A 26,483-nucleotide genomic window follows, 5' to 3' on the forward strand; every position below is an offset into this window, starting at 1 on the left:
GTGTTAAAACCTGGCTATACCAAGGTATAAGATATTTCTCTCCCCCTCACAGTATATTATTTTATTCTATATATACCCATACTACCCGCTAATTTTCACTGCCTCACTACTAGGACAATTGGGCCTTGGGCCTTCTTTTTCTTCCCTCTTTCATAAACTATCCAACTCCTAACATTACCCCCATCCTGAAAATGAACCTTGCCCTCAAGGTTGAATTCTGAAAACTGCTCATGAATAGTATCTCGTTCTTCCCATGTCGCGCCATCCCTCCTCTTTCATTCAATTCAATAAACGCTTGTTCTCTTATCTTCTCTTCTAGTTGTTGTTGTCTTTTATTCAGAATACGTATTGGCCAAGTATTGTTATCAGCACATTCAATGTGACCATGAAATTTGTTTCCCCTCAAAACCAGAACACGGATTGTGGGTATTGAATTTAGGAAGTCTGGAAATCCATCATCTACCTCATTGTTTCCAAGATCCAACACCTCTAATGATGAGCAATTTTGTAGGAATTTAGGTATTGGCCCCTTCAATAGATTCCTATTAAGATCCATAGTCTTCAGAGCACATGATACTGGAAATTTATGAGTTCCAGCAACTGGCGGAATATCGACTCTGAATTTATTGGTTGAATAGCCCTTGAACTCCTGCTGAAAGTCTGATAGTGTTTCTTCCAGCTCCTCCTGCCGGCTCCCCTTAAACCCCTGTTCTTCTCCTCTCCTCCCAGCCACTTCCATTTGTTTTAATCCCCACCTTTCTGCCATTGTCTCAACTTTAGCAAGGTCTCAGGGGCTATTACTTCCCTTGCCAAAGTCGCGTCTCCTCTAATTGTCACTTCTCTTTCTTCCTGTTTAAAGGACATAGTTAACTTAACCCAATTGGTCACTACTTCTCCCAACTTTGCCAGCCAATCCACTCCTAGAATCACATCGACACCTCCCAATTCGAATATGTGGCAGTTCTCTGCAATCTCAACTCCACCCAACTGTAACACTACTCCTTGGCAGCATCCTTGGGTATGTTTTCGATATCCATCTCCCAAGCAAACTGGATGCATTTGGTCTTTGTTCACCTCCAGTTGGAGCTCCTCAACCAACGCCTTTGATATAAAGTTGTGGTTGGCTCCACTATCGACCATTATCAACACCTCCCTGTCCCCAAAGCTCCCTAGAAGTTTCATGGTTCTTAGTTGAATCATCCCTCCGGCAGAGAGCGATGATAATTCTAATCGGGCGTTCTCCAATTCCTTCTTGGTTTCTCCAAGGTCTTCCTCCTCATCTTCCCCTAAAATCAACACTCGCAAACTCCGTTCCGGACATCGATGTCCAGGGCCGAACTGGCCACCACACCTGAAACAACGGCCTTCTTCACGTCTCTTAAGATATTCCTGGTAGGAAAGATTCCGCGCCCCTCTGCCCATGGTTTCGTCCCCCACTGCACTCGCATTTCTTCCCGAGCTCCCTTCTCCTCCCCCAGATCCTACACTCTCTGTAACAACCGTTCGTCCGCCTTGGTTACGAATCGGTTCAACTCAAACTATCGCCCCCGCAGTTCGCCCCCCAGATATCGGTGGTCGACTCGCATTTCCACTCCCGGTCTTCATTCCTCCCTGTATAATCTCTACATCTTTTGCGATTCGCATCGCCGACAACAGTTCCTGCAGATCGTGTGGACGTATACGATCCCTCACGCTGTCCTGTAATCCGGCTAAGAAATAGCCTAGTAGTTGCTCGTCCGTCACCCCCTTCGTTTGCCCCACCAGGATTTCGAAGTCGCGTATATACTCATCAACCGTACCTGTTTGACGGTTAGCCGCCAGCCTTTCGAAAATGGTACCTCCGCTTCGCTCCCCAAACCTCCCAATCATCGCACATTTGAGCCCTTCCCATGTGTGATCTCTCGCCTTCTCTCTCCAAAATTGATACCAATAGTCAGCGCTCCCCTCCATGCTGACGTATGCTATTCGGACCTTCTCCTCCGCCGTCACTCCCTGTAATTCAAAGAACCTCTCCGCCCGGTTGATCCAGTTCAATGTTCGAATACGGGAAGTTCTACTTTCTTCCGCCAATTAAATTGTCCCTCCGTCCGTTCCGTCACTCGTCCTCCATTCTCCTCCTCTCGTCTCCCTCTCCGATCACCATTCACCGACGACTGGCTCCCGTCCGATGCCCCCTCGTGGTCGCGATTGCGACCTCCTAAGATGCGCATTACCTCCTGAAGGTCTTGGCGAATGGCAGCTGACTCTTGTCTCATCGCTGCCGTTTCAGCTTTCAGTCCATCTACAGTAATACCCAGAGCTTCGAGCTGGTTCTCCACCACCTTAAGGCGCCCTTCATTTTTCCCCTCCATCACTCCGATCAAACGCCACCCGGATCCGGCAGGTCGGACCACTTGTTAGGAATCTCAGTGATAAAATCCTAACCAACTCACTCACGCACTCACAGAATATGCAACAGAATAGCTGTATAAAAGTGTGGGTATATTATTTACTGAAAAGAAAGAAGCAACACGTGTAACGAGGGCCTAACCCCTCTCTCCAGGTGTTAAAACCTGGCTATACCAAGGTATAAGATATTTCTCTCCCCCTCACAGTATATTATTTTATTCTATATATACCCATACTACCCGCTAATTTCACTGCCTCACTGCTAGGACAATTGGGCCTTGGGCCTTCTTTTTCTTCCCCCTTTCATAAACTATCCAACTCCTAACATACCCTGAGCTGCATTTTCTATGAGAGACCTATATAATCTGCATCACTATACACCTCCAGCTTTAAATTTTCATTCCTCTTAAACAATAAGTGCGAAAGATCGGAATTGCTTAGTGGAGTTGCCATGCTAAAAGATCGCTAAAAACTAGGAATTCCATAGCTCTTTCTTAAAGAAAAGAAAGGTAAGAGAGAAAAGCTTAGCAATTGTGGCGAACATTCGGCAAAGGTTAGGCGAGGTCCCGTGAAAGTCCGATGAGACTCTATCAAAGGTCCCAACAAATGTCCGGTGAAGGCTCAGGTGGGGTGTAAGAACCCCAAGTGGGGGGCAAGAACCACAGGTTGGGTGCACTTCAGGAAAACCCAATATTTGAAGGAAATGGGTGCACTTTAGGCAACCCTAAGAAAAAGAAATGTGGATGCAGGGCTCCCAAGATCGGGAGCTCTGATTACCAACTTGAAATAAGAAAAAGAAAGTATGTTTTAGACAACTTTTCAAACACCCTTCACCTTCATCTCTTATATATAGAAATACAAAGAATACAGAGGTGGAGGACAACTAATATCAAAGTGGAAAACACCTCACAAATACAACTCACTCACAGAGCACTTATGCTCGCAACTAAAACACAGCTATGTTACAACTCACATAGTTATGCACCAAATAACAATAATATTATCAAAAAACCAAGGACAAACCTTTTCAAGAATGGTCAAAGAACATCATTCATTAGAGATTGGAAGGTGGCTGGTACATTTGTTAGCCCAAAGGACATGACTAAAAATTCATACTGGCCCTCATGTATCCTGAAAGTTGTCTTCAGAATATCTCCTTCCTTCATGTGAATTTGGTGGTAACCAAATTTGAGATCTAGCTTAGAAAAAATAGTAGCTCCATCCAATTAATCCAGCAACTAATCTATTATTGGGATGGGAAATTTATTTGGAATGGTCACCTTGTTGAGAACTCTATAGTCCACACAAAATCTTCAGCCCTCATCTTTTTTCTCCACCAAGGTAATAGTGCTGGAAAAAGGGCAAATACTAGGTCTAATAATTCCAGCCTTCAACATATCTGCAATCAACCTTTCAATATCATTTTTTTGGTTGTCGAATACTTATATGGCCTTAAATTTGGGATGGCTGCTCCCTTATGGCATGACCATGTTTTCTAGGGGGTAATGTTTCTGATTCTTGAAAATCTTCTCCATATGATGCCAACAATTGCTCCACTCTCTCAATTTAGTCGTGGAGTCCCCATTCTCATGATTATGAATCATATCAACAAAGAACAAAGAACCCTTAATCTCCTTCCTGCAACTCATTTATCAACTTCTTAAATTAAGTTGTGGTGGCAGATAAAGTCGGATCTCCCATCACCATGCATTGGTCAGCCCCTATTCCAATCATAAATTTTAGTTTTCCAAAATTTGCCTTAACCTCCCCCAAACTGGCCAACCATTCCAATCCCAGTACTATATCCACTCCTCCTTTCTAAAAATTGAAGAGTTCTTGCTGAATCTTCAAGCCTTGGAGTTTCAAAATGAAATCTTCATATTTCCCCTAACAAATAACCCTTCGGCCATCCCCAACTTCAACACCATAAGTGGGAATTCTTGAGAAAGAGAATGACTTTTATCTTTTTCATTCATGTCTATTACATTATCCTTACATCTATTTGTAGCAATCTAATCTTATAAAAAAGGGAAATAAGGAAACAATATATTGAAAAATAATCTAGAAGATCCTACAAATATTTTCTCTAATTAGGAGGATTCTATAGATATTTTCTCTAATAAGAAAGATTTTCCTCTAATTACAACACTCCCCTCAAGTTGGTAAATGAATATCAATCATTCCCAACTTGCCTATAAGATCTTGAAATCTACCTAGAGGGAGCCCTTTTGTAAAAATATCTACTATCTGAAGTTCTGTAGGAACATGAGTTGTAATCACAACCTCTGTCTAGATAATCTTTGATGAAATGTCTCTCAATGTATTTGGTCTTGTCATGTTGTACTAGATTATGGATAATGCTCATGGCAGACTTATTGCTGCTAGCTTCTTAAAAACATAACTTCTCTCTCCATCCAAATCTCCTAATCAATGCTTCAGTCAAATCTTCCCAAAAAGGGTTCTTGGTTTTCTTTTTCCAAAACTTGAACCAGTAGCTTGCACCCCCTTCCATGCAAATTTAAGCCAGTCTCATCCTCTCCTTGTCCGTGACATTCTGTCTGTCAAAGAACTTTTCAGCCTAGGAAATCCACCCCATCAGATCCATACCTTCAAAAGTAGGCAGTTCTACCCTTTTCATCCAATGTTTTTTGTATTTCTCCCCTTTCTTCCTCCAGATCTTCCTCTAGATCCTTCTTCCTTCCTAGTTTATCTCCATTTACCAACCCTTGGCTCCCTTCAGAACCCCTATCTTGGTTCCTGGTTCATCTCCCTAGGATTCTGATTAATTATGAGTTCTTGATGAACCTCCTTCGGACCACTTGATAGATTTCTTGGAACAAGAAATCCTGAAAACACACTAGGCAACTCCAAACACATAGGAAACCCTGAAAAAGCCTTGTATTATTATTCTTGAAGACAAAGAATGCATGGCATACTACCAAACACTTCCAAGGGAACACTTTCCCTTCTCACAGGATGCAATGGTCCTGTCTAAGATACTACAAAGCAAAAACATGTTTGTCCCAAGACACCCCTGCCCCCTTATAAAGCTAACCCTTCGTGGCAACCAACACTAACCACCCAATGATCCCAACAGACCTCCTAAAACTCCTAACAGCCTATCAGCCTATAACATCTTATTTTATTTAATTTCTCTACCGCCTTTCATACACTCTTAAAGTCCTAAGAGAGTCCCATTGGAGATAATTCTGACCATTAAGGGGGTGTCATCAGGCAAGTGCAAAAGATTGGCATTGCTTAGTGGAGTTGCCATGCCAAAAATAAATAATAGGAATTCCTTAGCCCATTCCTAAATGAAAATGAAAAGTAAGACAGAAAGCTCCAGTGATGGAAGCAGAAATGGCCCCGGCGACAGTGACTGTGATGACAGCAGTGATGCAGCAGCAGCGAATGGTAACGGTGATACAGCAGCAATGATGACAGCAATGATGCAGCAGCAGCTGACGGTAACGGTGATGCAGCAGCAGTGATACAGCAACTACAGATCCGGCGGAAGCTCCAACAACAGCTCTGGTGGGTGGCAGCAGATGGGGGCAGCAGCAGTGAAAACCACAACTTTGGGGACACTTCAGGCAACCCAATAATTAAAAGAAATTGCTGCACTTCAGGCAACGCTAATGAAGACCGTAACTAAGACGAAAAAGAAGAAATGAGGAAGCAAAGCTATCAGGATTAATTTGAAAGAAAGAAGATTCTTATTTTTGTTAATTGATTTGAAACAGTACATCAACTTCTATATATAGAGAACTCAAACCCTAAAATAATAATTACAAGAGATTTCTAACAACCGCTAACAAATTCTAACAACTTGTAGTAATACATTTAATATCCTACCAACAACTTTTAGTATTGTATTTAATATCCAACTAAAAACATAATAAATAGAAAAGAAAGGGTAAAAGAAAATGTTGTCATAATATGGTGTAATTTTAACTTTTACTTTACCATGAATGTATGTTATCAATTTGTTTATCTGGATAGTTAATTTAACCATACCTCAAGTAGCTGTTCATTTTTCAAAAGACTCTTCACTCTATATATTTGGTTTTTCATCAGATAATCATGTCTTTGCAACTTTGCATCCCGTGTCAAAATCACTCGTTTCTCTTTTTGTGCTTGCTCTATCAACATCCTAAATATAAATGAAAATAGTTTCACAAAAAAAGAGAAAATATACACAGCAGATGTCAGAAGTATAACTTTCAGCATATACTAGAATCAAGAATTAAAAATTAATAAATAAAATCATATTCTATTTATAACCTTGGCTCAGGCTTCTTTGAATAAGGAATTGCAGCATCTATCCCAACACATCGTAAATGTTTTGCCAAGCCTTCAACCTGAGCAAATTACACACAAATTCATGCTCACATTTTTATTTTATTAACATTCAGATCCTACAATAAAATAAAACCCTTTCTTTTTGGACAAAAAAATTGCACAAAAATATTCATAAAAAAGAAGTCTGGAAAAGGGGTGTTAGATAATAGTTGTGTGTTTATGTTAATTAGGGAAACATAGTTCCTATGCTTATTATGTTATTTTTACATATTCATTAGTATTTGGGCTTAGCCCACATTCTTATTATTATAAATACATTACCCTATGTGTATGCAAAGACACATAAGGGAGATTTCTCCTAATTTTCTTCCTATTTCATATTGTATCCAGAGCTTAGGGTCGTTCATAGGGCAGAAAGGTGCGCCTAACTCCGACGACCACAACGCTGGAAGTCGCTCCGTGAGAGGAGCCGCCACGCGCCTCCAAGGTCGCCGGCGCGTGTAGCCCACGCGCCCACCTCCGGCGAGACCCACTCGCCGCCGCCGCCACAGAAAAGGTCGCCGGAGACTCCTGAGTCCGTTCCTAGGGTCGGTGACGACCCGTTTGGCTTATATTCGAGTAGATCTGAGTTTTAAGTTCTACTCTCCACTCGCCGCCGCTGCCACAGGCGCGTCGCCGAAGCTTTCCGCCGTCGACCAGTACCACCGTGATCGCCTGCTCGCCCTCTTTCTGGATCTGTGGTCGTTGCATCAATCAGAGCACATTGAATTTTTAGGGTTTCTCCCTCTCCATGGCTGCCTAACGTGATGATCGGAGTTTGTCTTGCCAGCCAGGTAAAGGACGTCCAAAATGTGACCATTGTGGCAAACTAGGCCACAAAATATGCGCTTCATGGACCTCCCCCTTGACCTATAGCAATGGTTAATTCTGATCCACCTCCCCGATCACCGTCTGCAAAACCATCCTACTTCATCAAATAGCATAGACAACCTTGCACTCTTTCAGGAATTTCTCAGATGGTATGAGCACCGTCAGCACTCTAGTTCTACTACATCTGCTTCTCTTACACTCACAGGTACTCCTTTTGTTGGTCTGACTCTCTCTCTCGGATCTTGGGTCCTTGACTCAGGCGCCACCAATCATATCATTGGTAACAAGTCGTTGTTTTCTTCCTTGTCATGTCCGGATAATTTATCCTCGGTAACAATAGGTGATGGGTCTAGAGTCTCATCTCATGGTATTGGTATTGTTCATATTTTTCCGTACATATCCATTGATCATGTACTTTATGTCCCTAGGTCTCCTTTTAACTTATTGTCCGTAAGTCGTCTAACTCGTTCCCTTAATTGTGTTATTTCATTTACCAACGATTTTGTTTGGTTGCAGGACCGGAGTTCGAAACACATGATTGGCACAGGATGTGAGTCTCATGGCCTATATCATCTCCACCCTTCTCCACATGCTGGCGTAATCATGGAGTCACCATCCCTTCTTCATGCTCAATTAAGTCATCCCAGTCTTGCCAAACTGTAGCAACTTGTTCCTAGTTTGTCAAAATTATCAAGTTTGCCATGTGAGTCTTGTCAGTTAGGTAAACATACTTGTAGTTCCTTTCCTCGTAGTGTTTCACAACAAGCGTCATCCCCCTTTTCATTGGTTCATTCTGATATTTGGGGACCTAGTCGTGTTAAGTCAACTTTAGGGTTTCAGTATTTTGTTACCTGTATTGATGACTATTCCAGGTGTACTTGGTTGTTTCTAATGAATAATCGTTCTGAGTTGCTTTCTATTTTCCAAACCTTTTTCAATGAAATAAAAACTCAGTTTGGGGTTTCTATTTGCACTTTACGTAGTGATAATGGCCGTGAATACCTTTCTAAACCATTTAAACATTTTATGGCTTCTCATGGCATTGTTCACCAAACCTCGTGTGCCTATACCCCTCAACAAAATGGGGTGGCTGAGCGCAAGAATAGACATCTTATTGAAACAACTCGTACACTTTTAATCCATGGTCAAGTACCCTCGCGTTTTTGGGGTGATGCAGTTCTCACTGCATGTTATCTCATAAACCGCATGCCGTCTTCTGTCCTAGATAACAAAATACCTCATTCTATCTTATTTCCTCAAGACCCTTTACATTCATTACCTCTTAGAGTTTTTGGGTCAACATGTTTTGTTCATGAGTTTAGTCCTGGTCATGATAAGTTATCTCCTAGATCTCACAAATGTGTCTTCTTAGGATTTCCACGGCCACAAAAGGGCTATAAGTGTTTTTCCCCTTCCCCCAATCGTCATTTCATCTCGGCTGATGTCACTTTTGATGAATCTTCGTTTTACTTTTCACATTTATCTTCTCGATCTGTATCTCCACCTGCTACTGTTCATATTCCTTTTTTTTGTGATCCTTCTCCTTCTTTAAACTCTCATTCCCCACAGGATCGTCCTTCAACTCCACCCCTTCAGGATTATAGTCACCGCATTCATCTCCCTCATGAGTCACTTCCAGTGTCACCTCCTGTGTCTCCTCCGGCTCCAGCAAATGAGTCTGACCTGCCCATTGCACTCCGTAAAGGTATACGCTCCACTCGTAACCCTTCCCCCCATTATACTGTTCTTAGTTACCACAGATTATCTCCATCTTTTCACACATGTCTCTCATCCATTTCTTCTGTGTCAATTCCCAAATCTGTGGGTGATGCCTTAACTCATCCTGGCTAACGTCAAGCCATGTAGGATGAATTAAGTGCTTTACAGAAAAGTGGAACTTGGGAGCTTATCCAATTACCATCTAGAAAGTCTATTGTTGGTTGCAGGTGGGTGTATGCTATCAAAGTTGGCCCTGATGGTACAATTGATCGTTTGAAGGCTCGACTGGTTACCAAAGGCTACACACAGATTTTTGGTTTGGATTATGGTGATACTTTTTCTCCAGTGGCAAAAATGACCTTTGTTCATCTATTCATTACCATGGCCGCTCTTCGACAATGGCCTCTTTACCAACTTGATGTCAAAAATGTTTTCCTTAATGGTGATTTGCATGAAGAAATTTATATGGAGCAACCGCCCGGCTTTGTTGCTCAGGGAGAGTCATCTGGATTGGTATGTCGTCTTCGCAAATCTTTATATGGCCTAAAACAGTCTCTTCGGGCCTGGTTTGGTAAATTCAACTGTGTTGTTCAACAATTTGGTATGTCTCGCAGTGAAGCAGATCATTTAGTGTTCTATCGCCACTCAAGTGCTGGATGTCTCTACTTAATAGTGTATGTCAATGACATTGTTCTCACAAGAAGCGACTACCTTGGCATCTCTCAGATGAAACAACACCTTTGTCACCACTTTCAAACCAAAGATCTTGGCAAACTCTGGTACTTTTTGGGTATTGAAGTAGCACAATCCAATGATGATATTGTCATATCTCAGAGGAAGTATGCGTTAGACATCTTGGAGGAAACAGGGTTAATGAACTGTAAGTCTGTTGAGACACCTATGGATCCTAACGTCAAACTCCTACCAAATCAGGGGAGCCTTTCTCAGATCCTGAACGTTATAGGAGATTAGTTGGTAAAATAAACTATCTTATTGTTACGTGTCCAGACATTTCCTTCGCAGTTAGTGTGGTGAGTCAATTTCTAAACTCCCCATGTGAAGACCATTGGGATGCAGTTGTCCGCATATTGAAGTATATTAAAGGATCACCTGGAAAAGGTTTGCTATATGGTCCTAACCATGATACAAAAATCGTTTTCTATTCAGATGCTGATTGGGCTGGTTCCCCTTCTGATAGGAGGTCTACTTCTAGATATTGTGTCTCTATTGGTGGCAACCTGGTATCTTGGAAAAGTAAGAAGTAAAGTGTTGTGACAAGGTCCAGCGCAGAAGCAGAATATAGAGCTATGACATCTGCAACTTGCAAGCTTGTGTGGCTTAAACAATTACTTAGTGAATTGAAATTTGGTGATGTCACTCACATGACACTTATATGTGATAATCAAGCTGCTCTTCATATTAGCTTTAACCCTGTCTTCCATGAGAGAACCAAGCACATTGAAGTTGATTGTCATTTTATTAGAGAAAAAATCATATCTGGAGATATCAAGACTGAGTTTGTTAACTCAAGCAACCAGTTGACAGACATATTCACTAAGTTCTTGCGAGGACCTAGAATTGACTATCTCTATAACAAGCTTGAAACATACGATTTATATGCTCCAGCTTGAGGGGGAGTGTTAGATAATAGTTGTGTGTTTATGTTAATTAGGAAAACATAGTCCTTACGCTTATTATGTTATTTTTACATATTCATTTGTATTTGGGTTTAGCCCACATTCTTATTATTATAAATACATTACCCTATGTGTATGCAAAGACACATAAGGGAGATTTCTCCTAATCTTCTTCCTATTTCATAAGGGGTATACAAAAATGGATAATGATGAGGAGGCCTCATTTCTTCTGGGCAACAGAGATGATTGAATTTAACAAAATTTATAAAATTCCCAAGGCTAAACATAATATAGGAAGAAAGGGAACATTTGATCTTCACAATTAAGACACTTACCATTACATCACAAAGGAACTTTGGATATCCATTCCCTCCCTCCAAAGGATCCCATGGTGGGGTACGTTGCAACTCATCAAACTTCTCAAAATGATTTTCTTTCCTAGTCCCATTAAGTAGTGAATGCTTCTTCCCTTTCTTTTTTGAGCTTTTGGGTTTTTTGTCTAACTCCTTTAGCAAGATGCTATCACCATATTTTTTTACAACTTTCAACAAAACTTCATCCATTGGCATAGTAACCCAATATGATGACTTTTGGATGATTCCCCCAGCTAGAGGTATGATACGAGCAACATCAGAACAAGTTGTGGCCTTGACAATTGCTAAAGCTTCACAAAAATGTGCTCTTAGGACTTTATCACTCGTATCGTGACTTCTGAATAGCTCTTTTAACCCAAGACTTGCATCACGATTAGAGAATACTATGGTCTCAAGAATCAAGTCTCCTGCTATGAAGAATTCAACAAAATGTGATGACCATTCTTTGTACAAAGCTTCAATGTCAGAATAGCAAATAAATCAATTATTAGACAAAAGACAATAGAGAGGGAACGAATGGATATATCCTGTGATCAGAAAGCTTAAAAAATAATAGAGAAGTTTCTTATAGAAACTGGTATATATGAGGAAATAGTTGATATTCAAGGAGATTAACTACTTTTTCAGCAACAGTAAAACTTCATATTAGAAAAAGAAAACAGGAAAACAGAAAATAGCAATGCACAAAAGAATAACAACACAAAAGAATAACAACCAGAGGAGCAAGACAGAACTGCTGTCCCCAAGGAAAATGCCCAGCCAATGCCTCACCCAATTTATGTTCTACCTTTTGCTATTCTCTCCTACCCTATAAACACATGCTGCACTATCTTTTCCATCATGACAGAATATTCCACTTGAATGTCCTCTTGCCATGTGGACAAATACCTTTTATTTCTTGATTTTCCATGTTCAGCCCAATTATTCCCAGATCATTCTTTTTATTTATCCTTTCTCTTATAAAAATGGGTTAAAGGCCCATAAGTTGTCATATTTATTCTTATGTTGCATGTACATGAGTTTTATTTATGTGGATGCATGAGTAAGAAATTAAAACTAACAAAGTTGTAGAGCTTGGTATTTATTCTGCTCACAAGTAGCACAACCAGCCATCAATTATTCCACATATTTCCTCATATCATAGAAATAAAATACACTTAATATTTTTTAAGAAAAGAGGCAGCCAAACTACTATCACTGCCATTTTCATGAAAAGTGAGAGGGAGAATGCATGTCAAGAAATTGCTTTATCTTCTTACAACAATGACATTCCACTTAATGTAGTGAAGAGTCCAATAGGATTCTTGAGTTGATTGACAAACATTGTGCCAGATTTAAGCCACTATCATACCATGATGAAATAAGGGTAAAATATTACTTGAGAAAAATACACAGAAATTAGAATGAACTTGAGAGTGTATTCCCTCTCTCTTAGGTTTTCATATTTATGGTAGTTTGAAATACATGAGATACAATGAATGATTTGGAAAAAGATATATTTCTAGAAGATGCTCCTAGGAACTAAGTTTAGCACAAAGCATGCTCCTAAGAATTAGGTCTAGCACAAAGCACACAACTCTTTACAATAAATCTTATTAAAGACTATTTATTCTAATACTCTCCCTCAAGTTGGAACATATAACTTATATGTACCAAGCTTGAAACAAATAAATTCAATCCAAGGATCTCGCAAGGACTTTTTTAATACATTTGCAAGTTGATCATTTGATCCAACGGTTAGGATATTTATCGCATTTTATCATATGATTATATTGTGTTTAGAGTTACTCTAATTATCATGATTATATTGTGTTTAGGGTTATCTTAATTATCATGTACTCTTGTACAAAATTTATTCTTATAAATAGAAGATTATGAGAGGGATCAATCAAGCCCTCTAGAATTATTTTACAGTTTAATTCTAAAGTTGGTATCAAAGCGGGTCGATCCTGCTCTGGTTTCTGTCTCGTAGCATCTGTCCAGCGCCATCATCCGATGTTGCCCGCCGCTGCCCGCTGACGGCCACCGTCCACCACCGGCGGCAGCCGTCTGTCGCCAGCCACCGTCACAGTTTCGTTCCTCTAAACCCTTAGGGTTTTCTTGTTTCTCGCTAGTACGATTCGTCTTCTTCAAAGATGGCATCTGGTAGTACTCTTTCCTTCTCCAGAAGTCCATCAATTACCTCCGAGAAGCTAAATGGAAAATATTATCTATCATGCTCTGCTGCCGTTGAAATATGGTTCCTTGGCCAAAGGCATTATGAACACCTTGAGCGTGATGGAAGCCATGCGCCTATTGAAAAAGCTGATCAATGGAAACTAGCAAATTTCCAGTTGTGTGTCCTATTATGGCAATCAATGGAACCCAAACTTCTTATATCTCTGAGGGCTTTCAAAACTTGTCACTCCTTTTGGAAGAAAGTTCAAAGCATTTATGCCAACAATATTCAACGTCTCTATGACACTACAAACAAGTATCCTTCATGGCTGAAGCCCAATCTACCGTCGAAGAACTCATGATGTTTTTGAAAGCGGACCCATTAGAGGATATCAAAAAGAAAGTAGACAAATTTTACATGGTGTTGATCCTTTGTGCCCTACGTCTCGACTTTGATCATCTCAGAGATCAACTTCTGACCAGTCATGAGGTCCCCTCCATGGAAACATTGACCACTCACCTTTTGCGTGTCCCAGTACCTTAAACTCAGGAAGCACATCATATCTTAAAATGGCAGACCGTGATATGATATCCTTCATGGCTGAAGCCCAATTTGCCGCCAAAGAACACATGATGTTTTTGGAAGCAAACCCATTAGAGGATATCAAAAAGAAACTAGACAAATTTTACATGGTGTTGATCCTTCGTGCCCTACATCCCGACTTTGATCATCTCAGAGATCAACTGCATGTTATCTTATTAATAAGATTCTCTCCTCCTTTGTTGATAATAAAGTCCCTTTCTCCATTTGGTTCCCTAATGATCTTCTCTTTCACACATCTCCCCGAGTGCTTGGTTGTGTATGTTTTGTTCATGACATGTCTCCAGGTCTAGACAAACTCTCCGCTCGCACTCTCAAATGTGTCTTCTTAGGCTATTCTCGACTTCAAAAAGGATATTGGTGTTACTCTCCTGAAACTAAGAAGTATTACATGTCTGCTAGTGTCACATTCTTTGAACAGACTCCTTACTTCTCTCCATCTGTTGAGGATGTTTCTATCCTCCAACAGGTCCTTCCTATTTCAATGGCTGAGTCCAATAGTTTCACTATCTCTATCATTCCAAGTGTTGATCACCATCCTCCTGCACCCGTTTCTCCACATACTGAGATCATCCCACACAGGGTCCCAATGGATAGTCCACCTCTCCAAGACAATGGTGAATCTCCTACCTTCGATTCTTCACCCTCGTCACCTCCTCCTATGCCTCCTGGTGAAAATGATTCAACATGGCCTATTTCCCTCAGAAAAGGTACTTGTTCCACTCAAAACCCCATCCCATTTATAACTTTCTTACCTATCATCGATTGTCGCCCTCCTATTTTTCTCTTATCCTCAGTGTCCTCTTGTTATACCCAAGAATGTGAAAGAAGCACTTGATCATCCTGGATGGCGACAAGCTATGATTGTAGAAATGCAGGCTCTTGACCACAGTAATACTTGGGAGCTGGTGCCCCTTCCCCCGGGCAAAAAGGCGGTTGGTTGCCGATGGGTGTATGCAGTTAAAGTCGGCCCTGATGGTGAAATTGATCAGCTTAAAGCTCGGCTTGTTGCAAAAGGTTACACTCAGGTTTATGGTCTTGATTATTGTGACACTTTCTCTTCTGTCGCCAAGATGACTACTATTCGCCTCTTCTTTGCCATGGCAGCCATTTGTCACTGGTCACTTCATCAATTGGATATCAAGAATGTCTTCCTACATGGTGATGTTGAGGAAGAAGTTTATATGGAGCAACCTCCTGGGTTTGTTGCTCAGGGGGAGTTTGGTATGGCATGCAAACTGCATCGATCTCTATATGGCCTCAAGCAATCACCATGTGCTTGGTTTGGAAAGTTTAGCTCCATTGTTCAAAAATATGGGCTAAAACGCAGTGAAGCAGACCATTCGTTTTTTTACTGTCATTCTTCTCCTGGGAAATGTGTTTACTTAATAGTATATGTTGATGATATTGTCATTACAAGAGATGATGTTGTTGGAATATCTCAATTAAAAGAGTACTTGTGTAGACATTTTCAAACCAAGGATCTTGGAAGTCTCAAATACTTCTTAGGCATTCAAGTAGCACAATCAAAAGATGGAGTTGTAATCTCCCAAACGAAGTATGCTCTTGTTATATTACAAGAAACAGGCATGATTGATTGCAGACCAGTAGATAGTCCCATGGACCCAAACCAGAAATTAAAGATAGAAGAAGGTGAATTATTCTCCGATCCAGAGAGGTATAGGAGGCTGGTTGGAAAACTGATTTATCTCTCACTATTACAAGGCCAGATCTATCCTTTGCAGTTGGAGTGGTTAGTCAGTTCATGCAGGCCCCATGTGTTGACCATTGGAATGCTCTTATTCACATTCTAAGGTATGTCAAAAAGGCTCCCAGGAAAGGATTGTTATATGAAGATAAAGGAAGCATTCAGGTCTCTGGGTATTGTGATGCAGATTGGGTAGGTTTGCCTAGGTATACTACAGGACATTGTGTTTTTCTGGGAGGAAACATTATTTCATGGAAAAGTAAGAAATAAAATGTAGTAGTTTGATCAATAGCGGAAGTCGAGTATAGGGCAATGGCGTCACTAACATGTGAACTTATATGGGTGAAACAATTCTTTTAAGAGCTTAAATTCTGTGACATCCATACTATGAAGATGTATTGCGACAATCAAGCTGCTCTCCACATTGCATCAAATCCAGTGTTTCACGAGAGGACTAAACATATAGAAATTGATTGTCATTTTTTTCGTGAAAAGTTATTGACTATAGAAATATGTACTGAGTTTATTGGATCAAACGTTCAACTCACAAATGTATTGACCAAGTCATTAAAGGGTCCTCGGATTGAGTTTATTTGTTCCAAGCTTGGTACATACAATTTGTATGCTCCAGCTTGAGGGGGAGTGCTAGGATATTTATCCTATTTATTATAATTATATTGTGTCTAGGGTTACTCTAATTATCATGAGTATATTGTGTTTAGGTTACTCTAATTATCATGTACTCTTGTATCAATTTATTATTATAAATAGAAGATTATGAGAGGGATCAATCAAGCCCTATAGAATTATTTTACATTTTAATTCTCAAGTCTTATAAACTTCAATGGATCAATGAGGACAAGGAAATGGAAGTTAATCAACAAGTGATGGTCAAGCTATCCATAGGAAATTACGAAGATAGTGTGCTACATGACATAGTACCTATGGATATTTGTCACATTTTGTTGGGAAGGCCTTGGCTTTTTGGCCACACTAATGAGATAACCATCACCCATAATAAGAAAAGGTTTGTACTTCATCCTCACACACTTTCTCAAGTGAAAGAGGATCAAGAACAAATGAGAAAGAAAATAGAGCAAGAAAGAGAAAGAGAAGGTAAAAAGAAAATAAAAAACACCTTTTGTTCGAAGTGTCAAAGCATGATACACATGTCTCAAGAATGCCTCAACAAGAAAATTATGATGTTAAAGGCCAAAAGCTTGTGTAAAAATATAAAGGTCTCCTTGCCATCTTCCTCTAGAAGAATGGCACGAAAAGACCCAAAGGATCCTTGTGTTGAAAATAAAATTTTCAAGAAAAATGCTCTTACTTTCCAAGACCTTAATCATTCATTTGATTTAAGATGTATTCTTCTTGGGAGCCATATCCTTCACATACTCACTATTTTAACACTTTTTTTAACTTGTTATAAAATTGGTATTTGACCCTGGTGGAAAAATAAGGAAGAATTGAGGATAATGAAGAAAAGGAAGTTGCCTTTGGCCCATGTTGAAGATTTGAGGGCAAATCCTTTTTCAAGAGGGAGGGGATGATGGCCAAGCTTGGAGGACAAGGAGCTCATTTTCGTTCTAGACATGTGGAGGCACCCTATTGGAAGTTCTTCCTCCTAGTTAGTGGTCAAGTGTCACCCTAGGAATGGAGAGTTTTTCCATAGGTAGTGGTCACATGTCACCCTCTCATCTGAGAGGGTTTTTGCCACTTATCTCCCTTTTATTGGAGAGGATTTCTCCTTGCTCTCCAAGCTAACCAAGGTGGCTCTTTTACGTTAAAGTTTCTGCCCATTTAGAGACACCTTAACCTATAAATAGAGGTGTTTCTTCTTCATGTATTCACCTTTGAAAATAGAACAAAGTTATACTATCATTTTGTGCACACAAACTCTTGTAAGGTCACCCTAGGCTAAAGCAACCTAAGTGGCCTCCTTTAGCCACCTCCCACAAGAATTAGCCCAACCTCTCTTAGAGAACCCTTAAACATATCTTCCATCACCATATATACCTCCAAAACCGCAACCCATCCATCATTTCACACCACCACAAATTCCACATGCAAAACCATTATCTCCCATAGCTTAATTGCTTCTAGATTTGGCTTGTCCTAGCTAGAGCATTGCCATCACAATCCTAACTACTTGGCCAAAATACATTGCGTAAAGAAACCTACACTACTTGGTCAAATACATGGCCTAAATAAACCTACACTACTCTACAAACTAAGCTCCATAATGTCTCCAAAGGTGGTCCACAAGGTAGAGTTGATACCATCTTCAAGGATGACTTCCACTCTTCCTGAAAATGCTTGACCACACCTAAGGGATTTGCCATCAAAGGCACCAAGTTATTGATGAGCACAGCCTATCATTGGGAGACAGATGGTCAAACAGAGGTGCTCAATCGAACGTTGGAGACATACGTAAGATGTTTCAGTTCAAAGCAACCAAAGGGTTGGGCGATTGTCCTTCCTTGGGCCGAATATTGGTACAACACCAGTTTTCAAGGATCTGCTAGTGCACACCTTTCGAAATTGTTTATGGTCGTGCTCCTCTTGCTATCAATCATTTTGTTCCTAAGGAAACCATTGTTGAAGTTGCAGCACAGGATCTTATGACTAGAGATGAAGCTCTTAACCAATTGAAGCATCACCTAAGAAGGGAGCAAGAGTATATGGTCAAGTCTGCCAACAACAAGAGAAGACCGTCTTTGATCATGCTTGGGGATTGGGTCTTTTTGAAAATTCGTCCCCATAGGCAATTATCTATGCCAACTAGGTTGCATCCCAAGCTTGCACCTCGATATTATGGTCCTTTTTTGTCGCTTAGACAATTGGGTCCTGTCATTTTCCGCCTTCAATTGCCAGAGATAGCCCGAATTCAACCTGTTTTTCAGGTCTCCCATCTTAAGTTGGCTATTAGCACTCATCAAGTCGAACAAAACCTTCCAACTGAACTCCACATACCAGAACTTGTTTTCCCTTTAAAGTCTTGGATTAAAGGGTGCAGCAATATCATGAGTTGAAAATAAGACTATTTAATTATTCTCAATTATAAAAATACATTCTCATACCCTCTATTTGTAATAATCTAGTTCTCCAAAAAAGAGAACTAGGGAAACTAGGTAAAATAAAATAAAAGATTATGTATCTTGTTGAAATATATTGTATTGTTTTAACTAGCTTTTTGGTTTTGGGCTTTTTAGAAGCCTTATTTACGTTGGTCCATAGTTCCTTAAATAGGGCACTATGTGTAATAGAATTACAGCACAGTAATAAAAATTTTTACTTCTCAGTTTTCCCTCCAAACTTTTACATGGTATCAGAGCCAGTTAGGGTTTGCCCGCCGTCACATCCGTCGTTGCCGCCGCCACCGTCCGCCGCCGCCGTCGCAGCCTTTTCTCCGGCGAAGTCAAGGGTTCGGTGCGCCTCGACGAGCACGACCCATCCCTGGTGGTCGCCGCCTCATCCCTCTCTCGACGCGCCGTCACGTGTCGTTTCTTTCTGGCCACTCTCGGGCGCGTGGGATCCACGCGCCGCCTTCCCCGTGTCGGAACTTCACCGTGCCACTGTCGGTCATTTCGCCTCAGTCTCCTGGGTGTGTTGTGGTCTCTGATTTGCTGTTTTATTGAGGGTTGCTCCGATTAGGGTTTCTTCCCACAATCAATTTTTCCCTCTTTTCTGTTTGGCTTTATAATGGCTGGTCTTGGAACACCGTCTCTCTCTGCTACTCCTACCATTACTTCTGCAAAACTCAATTGGAAAAACTATTTATCTTGGTCTTCTTCCGTGGAGTTATGGTTTCTTGGTCAAGGATACCATGATCATCTTGAACAAGATATTTCCACCGTTTCTGATGAAGAGAAATCTCAATGGCAGAAGCTTGATTTTCAACTATGTGCTGCCCTATGGCAACCTGTTGAACAAGAAGTCTTAGAAATTTTGAGACCTTACAAAACGTGTTCCTCTTTTTGGAGAAAAGCTCAAGATATCTTTGCTAACGATGTGCAACGTCTCTTTGATGCAACTCAAAGAGTGACTTCCCTCGAACAAAACAATCATGATATGGTTGCTTACATAGGAAAGGCCCGTGCTGCTGTAGAAGAATTGAAGAATTTCTTTGTGGCTGATTCTTTAGAAGGCCTAAACAAGAAGCTTGATAAGTTTTACATGGTCTTAATTCTAAGAGGNCTACATTCAGACTTTGATCATGTTCGTGATCAAATGTTAGCTGGTGATCAAGTTCCATCAATGGATAGCTTAGTTACTTGACTTCTTCGGGTGCCTTCATTAGTTAAAAACGAAAGTTCAATTGGTGGTATTGAAACATCAGCTATGGTAGCACCACAAGGAAGAGGAGGAGGCAGAAGCAACNGAGGAGGACGTGGTGGTCGTGGTATGCGTCCTCAGTGCACATATTGTAAGAGAATAGGCCATACTCGAGAGAAATGTTATGCCTTACATGGATATCCAGACAAAGTTGCTCATGTTTTTAAATCTGATGATCTCGAATCCAAAATTTCAAATGAAGAGTACCAAGAATTTTTGAAGTATAAGTCTGGAAAATCTTTTAATCCTGACCAATCTTTCTCCATGTCCAATGTGTCAACTGCCTGCATATCTCAATCTGTGGAAGGTCACAATCCATGGATCCTTGACTCAGGTGCCTTAGACCATATCTCTGGTAATATTTCTTCATTTTCTTCCATGTCCTCTCAGAAAATCCCTCATTTCATTACCGTTGCCAATGGATCCAAAGTTGCGTCTCAGGGAATTGGCAGAGTTTCCTTATCTCCTTCATTAAATTTAAATTCTGTTTTGTATATTCCTCATTGTCCTTACAATTTAATCTCCTTGAGCCAATTGACTCATTCCTTAAATTGTTCTGTAACCTTTACTGCTAATTCCTTTGTTATACAGGAACATGGTATGGGTCGCCTGATTGGAGAAGGACATGAGTCTCGAGGACTTTATTTTTTGAAACATAGCTCTTCAGTTTCCTGTTTTGTCACTTCATCCCCAAAACTTTTGCATGATCGGTTGGGCCATCCAAGTTTATCCAAGTTGAAGATGATGGTTCCGAGTCTCAAGAACATTCAAGTCTTAGATTGTGAGTCGTGTCAGTTAGGAAAACATGTTAGATCTTCTTATCCTAAAAGGTCTAAGACACTATGTAATTTTCCTTTCTCAACTATTCACTCTGATATTTGGGGACCAAGTCGTGTTACTTCTTTTGGTTTTAATTATTTTGTAACCTTCATTGATGAATTCTCTCGATGTACTTGGGTTTATTTAATGAAAGAGAGATCTGAACTTTTGTACATATTTGTGTCCTTTGTTAATGAAATTAAGAACCAATTTGGGAAGACAATTAAAATCCTCCGTAGTGATAATGCTAAGGAATATTTTTCTACAGCGTTTTCTTCATTCTTATCTTCCCAAGGAATTCTACATCAGTCAACATGTCCTCACACTCCACAACAAAATGGTATTGCCGAGAGGAAGAATAGATATCTCATTGAAACTGCACGCTCCCTGATGTTGAATACTAATATTCCTGTGCATCACTGGGGCGATGCAGTCCTCACTGCCTATTTTCTAATCAATAGGATGCCTTCTTCCTCTCTTGAGAATAAGATTCCTCATTCTATCCTTTTTCCAAACGACACTTTATACCATACGTGTATTTAGGTGTACATGTTTTGTCCATAATGTTTCTCCAGGTCTTGATAAACTATCCGCAAAAGCTATTAAGTGCATCTTCTTGGGATATTCTCGTCTTTAGAAAGGGTATAAATGTTATTCTCCCTCCACCAAGAGATATTATATGTCTGCTGATGTCACATTCTTTGAGGATACACCCTTTTTCTTGTCCTCCGTGGAGGATCGTTCATCTGTTCAACAAATGTTTCCTCTACCATCGTGTGATCCCTTGATTATTCCTGCTTTTGTACCTCAAACTCAAAATGTGAATGACATTGTTCCTCCACCTCTTCTCACATATCAGCGTCGGAGACAATCTCAAACTCAGAACAATGAAGACCATCGAGACTCATCTCCTCCTCCATCAGATCCCCAGACCATGGATCCTTCATCCTCCTCGTCTTCTCTTGACTCAGATAATGATTTTCCCATTGCCCTTCGGAAAGGTATTCGTTCTACTCGTAATCCATATCCTGTTTATAATTTTTTGAGTTATCATCGTTTGTCTCCTTCCTATTTCTCTTTTGTTTCCTCCTTATCCTCCCTTAAGACACCTAATAATATTCATGAGGCACTTGATCATCCTGGATGGCGTCAAGCCATGGTTGATGAAATGCAGGCCCTTGACCACAATGGTACTTGGGACCTTGTCCCTCTTCCTCCTGGTAAGAAGCCTGTTGGTTGTCGATGGGTTTATGCTATTAAGGTTGGTCCTACTGGTGAAATTGATCGTCTGAAAGCTCGTCTAGTAGCTAAGGGATATACTCAAGTTTATGGCATTGACTATTGTGATACTTTTTCTCCTGTGGCTAAAACCAGTACAGTTCGTATTTTGCTTGCTATGGCTGCCATTCGTCAATGGCCACTTTACTAGTTGGACATTAAAAATGCCTTTCTTCATGGTGATTTGGAAGAGGAGATATACATGGAGCAACCTCCTGGGTTTGTTGCTCAGGGAGAGTCTGGGTTAGTTTGTAAATTACGACGTTCCCTTTATGGCTTGAAACAATCACCTCGTGCTTGGTTTGGTAAATTTAGTCGGGTTGTGCAAAATTTTGGATTGAGAAGATGTGAGACGGATCATTCAGTGTTTTATGGTCATTCTTCTTCTGACAAATGTGTTTACCTCATGGTGTATGTTGATGATATTGTTATTACAGGGAATGACATCACTAGAATTACTCAACTGAAGAATCATTTGTTCAACCACTTTCAGACTAAAGATCTGGGTCGTCTAAAATACTTTCTTGGTATTGAAGCGGCACAGTCAAAAGAAGGTGTCATCATTTCACAAAGGAAATATGTTCTTGATATTTTAGAGGAAACAGGCTTGACAAATTGCAAGCCCATTGATAGTCCTATGGACTCGAATCAGAAGTTAATGAGAGATCAAGGTGAACCTTTCTCAGACCCAGAGAGATATAGAAGGTTGGTTGGAAAACTCATATATCTTACAATAACAAGACCTGATCTCTCTTATCCAGTGGGGATTGTGAGTCAATTTATGCAGAATCCACATGTTGACCATTAGAATGCAGTGATTCGCATTCTCAGATACATAAAAGGAAATCTAGGACAGGGATTGTTGTATGAGGATAAGGGAAGCACTCAGATTGAAGGATATTGTGATGCAGATTGGGCTGGTTCTCCAATTGATCGAAGATCTACTACAGGATATTGTGTTCTACTTGGAGGGAACCTTGTATCTTGGAAAAGTAAGAAACAAAGTGTTGTTGCTAGATCTAGTGCTGAAGCTGAATACCGATCTATGGCTTTGACTACATGCGAACTTGTGTGGATCAAGCAACTTCTCCAAGAATTGAAATTTTGTGGAAATGAGCCGTTGAAACTNTATTGTGATAACCAAGCAGCCCTTCATATTGCCTCCAATCCAGTATTTCATGAGAGAACAAAACATATAGAAATTGATTGTCATTTTATTAGAGAGAAGTTGTTGACTAAGGAACTTGTTACCGAGTTTGTCAATTCTAATGAACAACTCGGAGACATTCTGACCAAATCTCTAAGGGGGCCTAGGATTCGATTTATATGTTCCAAGCTTGGTGCATATGATCTATATGCTCCAGCTTGAGGGAGAGTGTTGAAATATATTGTATTGTTTTAACTAGCTTTTTGGTTTTGGGCTTTTTAGAAGCCTTATTTACGTTGGTCCATAGTTCCTTAAATAAGGCACTATGTGTAATAGAATTACAGCACAGTAATAAAAAATTTTACTTCTCAGTTTTCCCTCCAAACTTTTACATATCTATTTCCTCTAATTAGGAAGATCCTAAAGACATTATCTCAAATTACAACATCATGGTATCTCAGTTCCTTAACTCTTTATGCAGTGGCAAACAGTAGGACCCGAAGGTGCTACATGGGAAGATGAAGTAACCATTTGTGATCAATTTCTAGATTTTCACCTTAAGGACAAGGTTGTCCAGAATTTGGGAGTACTGATAGGCCTTTTAAAGTGTATGTTAGGAAAAATGTTAAAATTAGAAGTTATAGAATAGTTGTTAGGGGTTGGACGATTTATGGGTGGTAGAGATGGTTAGAGGGAGTGATTTCATTTAGTATGGTTGTCTTTTAAGGGGGAAACGGTTCCTCCCACAGTGGTTTGGTTTTATTGTTGTTTCAGAACAGGTGCTAACCTGTGTGAAGGGAAACTCTTCCCTTAGACGTTGTTGAATGTTTTTAGACCTATAATCTAGTAAAATTGTCTATGTAATTGTTGGATGTTAAATTTGAGTGTTACTGCCCTATTAATCCTATAATTTGAATTCTTGATCTCAAGAATTCCTAACACACATAAAGTAATATGAATCTAGAGTATTATGAGGTGCCTAAGTCACACATCATGTAGTATGGAAGGCTATGCAGAATATTTGAAGTGTTTGTTCTCCTAAATAACTTGCTTTTGAGAGTGGGTTCCCCAGAGCTTGCATTTTTATTATCCGAATCAGAATACACTATGTTGTCAGCTTGAATAACCAAATAATCAATAAAGCGATTAAACAAAAAAAATCAAATCATGAAATAGAAGAAATATAACACAATGGCTTTGTAATTTGTCCAGAGTTTGAGCCATAAAATTTTCAGGGATTACAAACCTTCTTTGACGACCTTTTTCTGGAATAGCTTAAATATGTCGAGCAAGCAATGAGCATCCATAGCTGCATATCTTATCTGCTCTTCTGTAAGAGGACGATGTGACCAATCACTACATTGAAGTTCCTAGAGCACATATAAGTTTGGTTAACACGATAGAGTAATTGAAAAATGCCAGTTGAAACAACTCTGGATCCTAAACTTCCAAAGGAGGACATGCCAATCTTTGAGCAAATAAGGGGATCCCCTTTCACTTACCATCAATGACATCATTTTCAATTTAAATTCAACAATATGAAAAGAAGTATCTTTTATGATCAATCTAGTATTGCTTATGAAAAGTCAATAATAATCTGTAACTTGCATTACTTGTTTTGAGTGCTCTAAGAAATATCTTCAGAAATAAATTTGAAACCTAAGATGTTCAGATTGATAAAATCCTGCAAACAGGCAACCAAACATGTCCTTTTTGTCATTATTATTGCCCTAGGTATAATCATTAAGCCTACTTATGGGAAGTGTATTAGTCTGGTATAGAAGTAGTACCTAGGTACACCTAGGTGCTTAGGGCAGACCCTTGATCTTCCATATACTTTTGTATCTGAAATTTATTATATATAGAATGACAACGAGAAGATCTGTCAAGCCCTCTAGAATTATTTTACCGTTTCAATCTTAAGTGTCATAAATCATATAAATTAAATGACAAGTCAAAAATCAAAATTTGAGATGCACCAATCATTTCTATCTGAAGATAGCCAGCCTTCTAAAAATTAATTCTGATGGAATTTAAACCAGCCCATTAATAGACAGAATTAATATTCTTAGGGTGATTATTATTCAGGAATTGACAATTGTTATTAGAACATTTTATTGAATCCAAGAATGGGATTTGAATCTAACTAAATGAAAAGTACTTTTAATTAGATTACAATCTGGAATCTTACAGATATAGAACACATTCCCAACAATAATTCTACCATCGACAGGGATTAAGCACTTAACTTTGACACAAATATGCATGGGTGTCTGACGTGAATAAAGTACTATTTAAGAGAACAAATCCATCAATATGCCTCTACCTAATTACTTAAGCTTTGAAGATTACTGGTTCTCAAACATTTACAAGGATTGATCCATGCTAACAATTATTTTCCGTAATAAAACTATTATATATACTAAAACTAGGTATAGGATTAATCTCTTTGTATTTAAAACACACATAAGATAATATATTTATAATGAAGAATGATACAAGCATATAAGGCAACCAAACATAAATATGGTAAATAGAAGATATTGTTAAAAAACAATATCAACAATATCTACCAATATCAAACAATATCAAAAGTCTATGTTTTCCTAATTAACCTAACACAACAGTATATCTAACAAAAACTGAATTTCATCATGAGGTCAAAGTGAATTATTCACTATCCATTCTTCAAGCCTAACTGACTTCGGTTTGAGTAGCGATGGTAGGGATTTAAATCGACTAATTTCTTCAGCTCTGTTTCTGCATTTTTAATTCTCTAACAAAATTAAGAATAAATTTGTCCAATGCACAGAAAGAACAAGACGGACCAACAAGCTTGCAGCAGTACGATTCTTTTAAAAGAAAAGATCCAGGAAAAAGAACGACTGATAGAACCTTCCTCCAAATGCTAACAGAAAAGACATTTCACCTAAATAAAACAATCACATTCCACACAAAAGCTAAAATGGAGGTAGAACAAATGCCGACTTTAAATGAATGTTTTATGAAACAAACCTTGGAGAGCGAAAACCCCAATACTTCTGAACAAATTGTTGACAAACTCTTACTTTGCTTGGGTTCATGCTTCTTACTATGCTGCAGATGATTGTACACACTCCTGATATCCAAATATGGCTCAACCTAT

At 39.5% G+C, this 26,483-nt stretch overlaps 2 protein-coding genes across 2 annotated transcripts in view; one reads left to right on the forward strand and one right to left on the reverse strand.

The window, feature by feature from the left end:
• Positions 1-26,483, reverse strand: part of LOC106764767 — a 34,909-nt gene that overhangs the window by 7,672 nt on the left and 754 nt on the right. The window contains exons 2-6 of the mRNA XM_014649146.2: positions 26,354-26,479; positions 24,585-24,708; positions 11,252-11,697; positions 6,673-6,749; positions 6,406-6,541 (exon numbers count right to left, since the gene is read on the reverse strand). Coding sequence (XP_014504632.1) covers positions 6,406-6,541; positions 6,673-6,749; positions 11,252-11,697; positions 24,585-24,708; positions 26,354-26,479 — 909 coding nt within the window. The remainder of the gene's footprint in view (positions 1-6,405; positions 6,542-6,672; positions 6,750-11,251; positions 11,698-24,584; positions 24,709-26,353; positions 26,480-26,483) is intronic.
• Positions 19,154-20,342, forward strand: LOC111241853. The gene has a single exon (XM_022782167.1). It carries the CDS (start codon positions 19,462-19,464, stop codon positions 20,035-20,037), a length of 576 nt encoding a protein of 191 aa, XP_022637888.1. The 5' UTR covers positions 19,154-19,461; the 3' UTR covers positions 20,038-20,342.

Source organism: Vigna radiata, chromosome 6, assembly GCF_000741045.1.
Source record: "Vigna radiata var. radiata cultivar VC1973A chromosome 6, Vradiata_ver6, whole genome shotgun sequence".
NCBI lineage: Eukaryota > Viridiplantae > Streptophyta > Magnoliopsida > Fabales > Fabaceae > Vigna > Vigna radiata.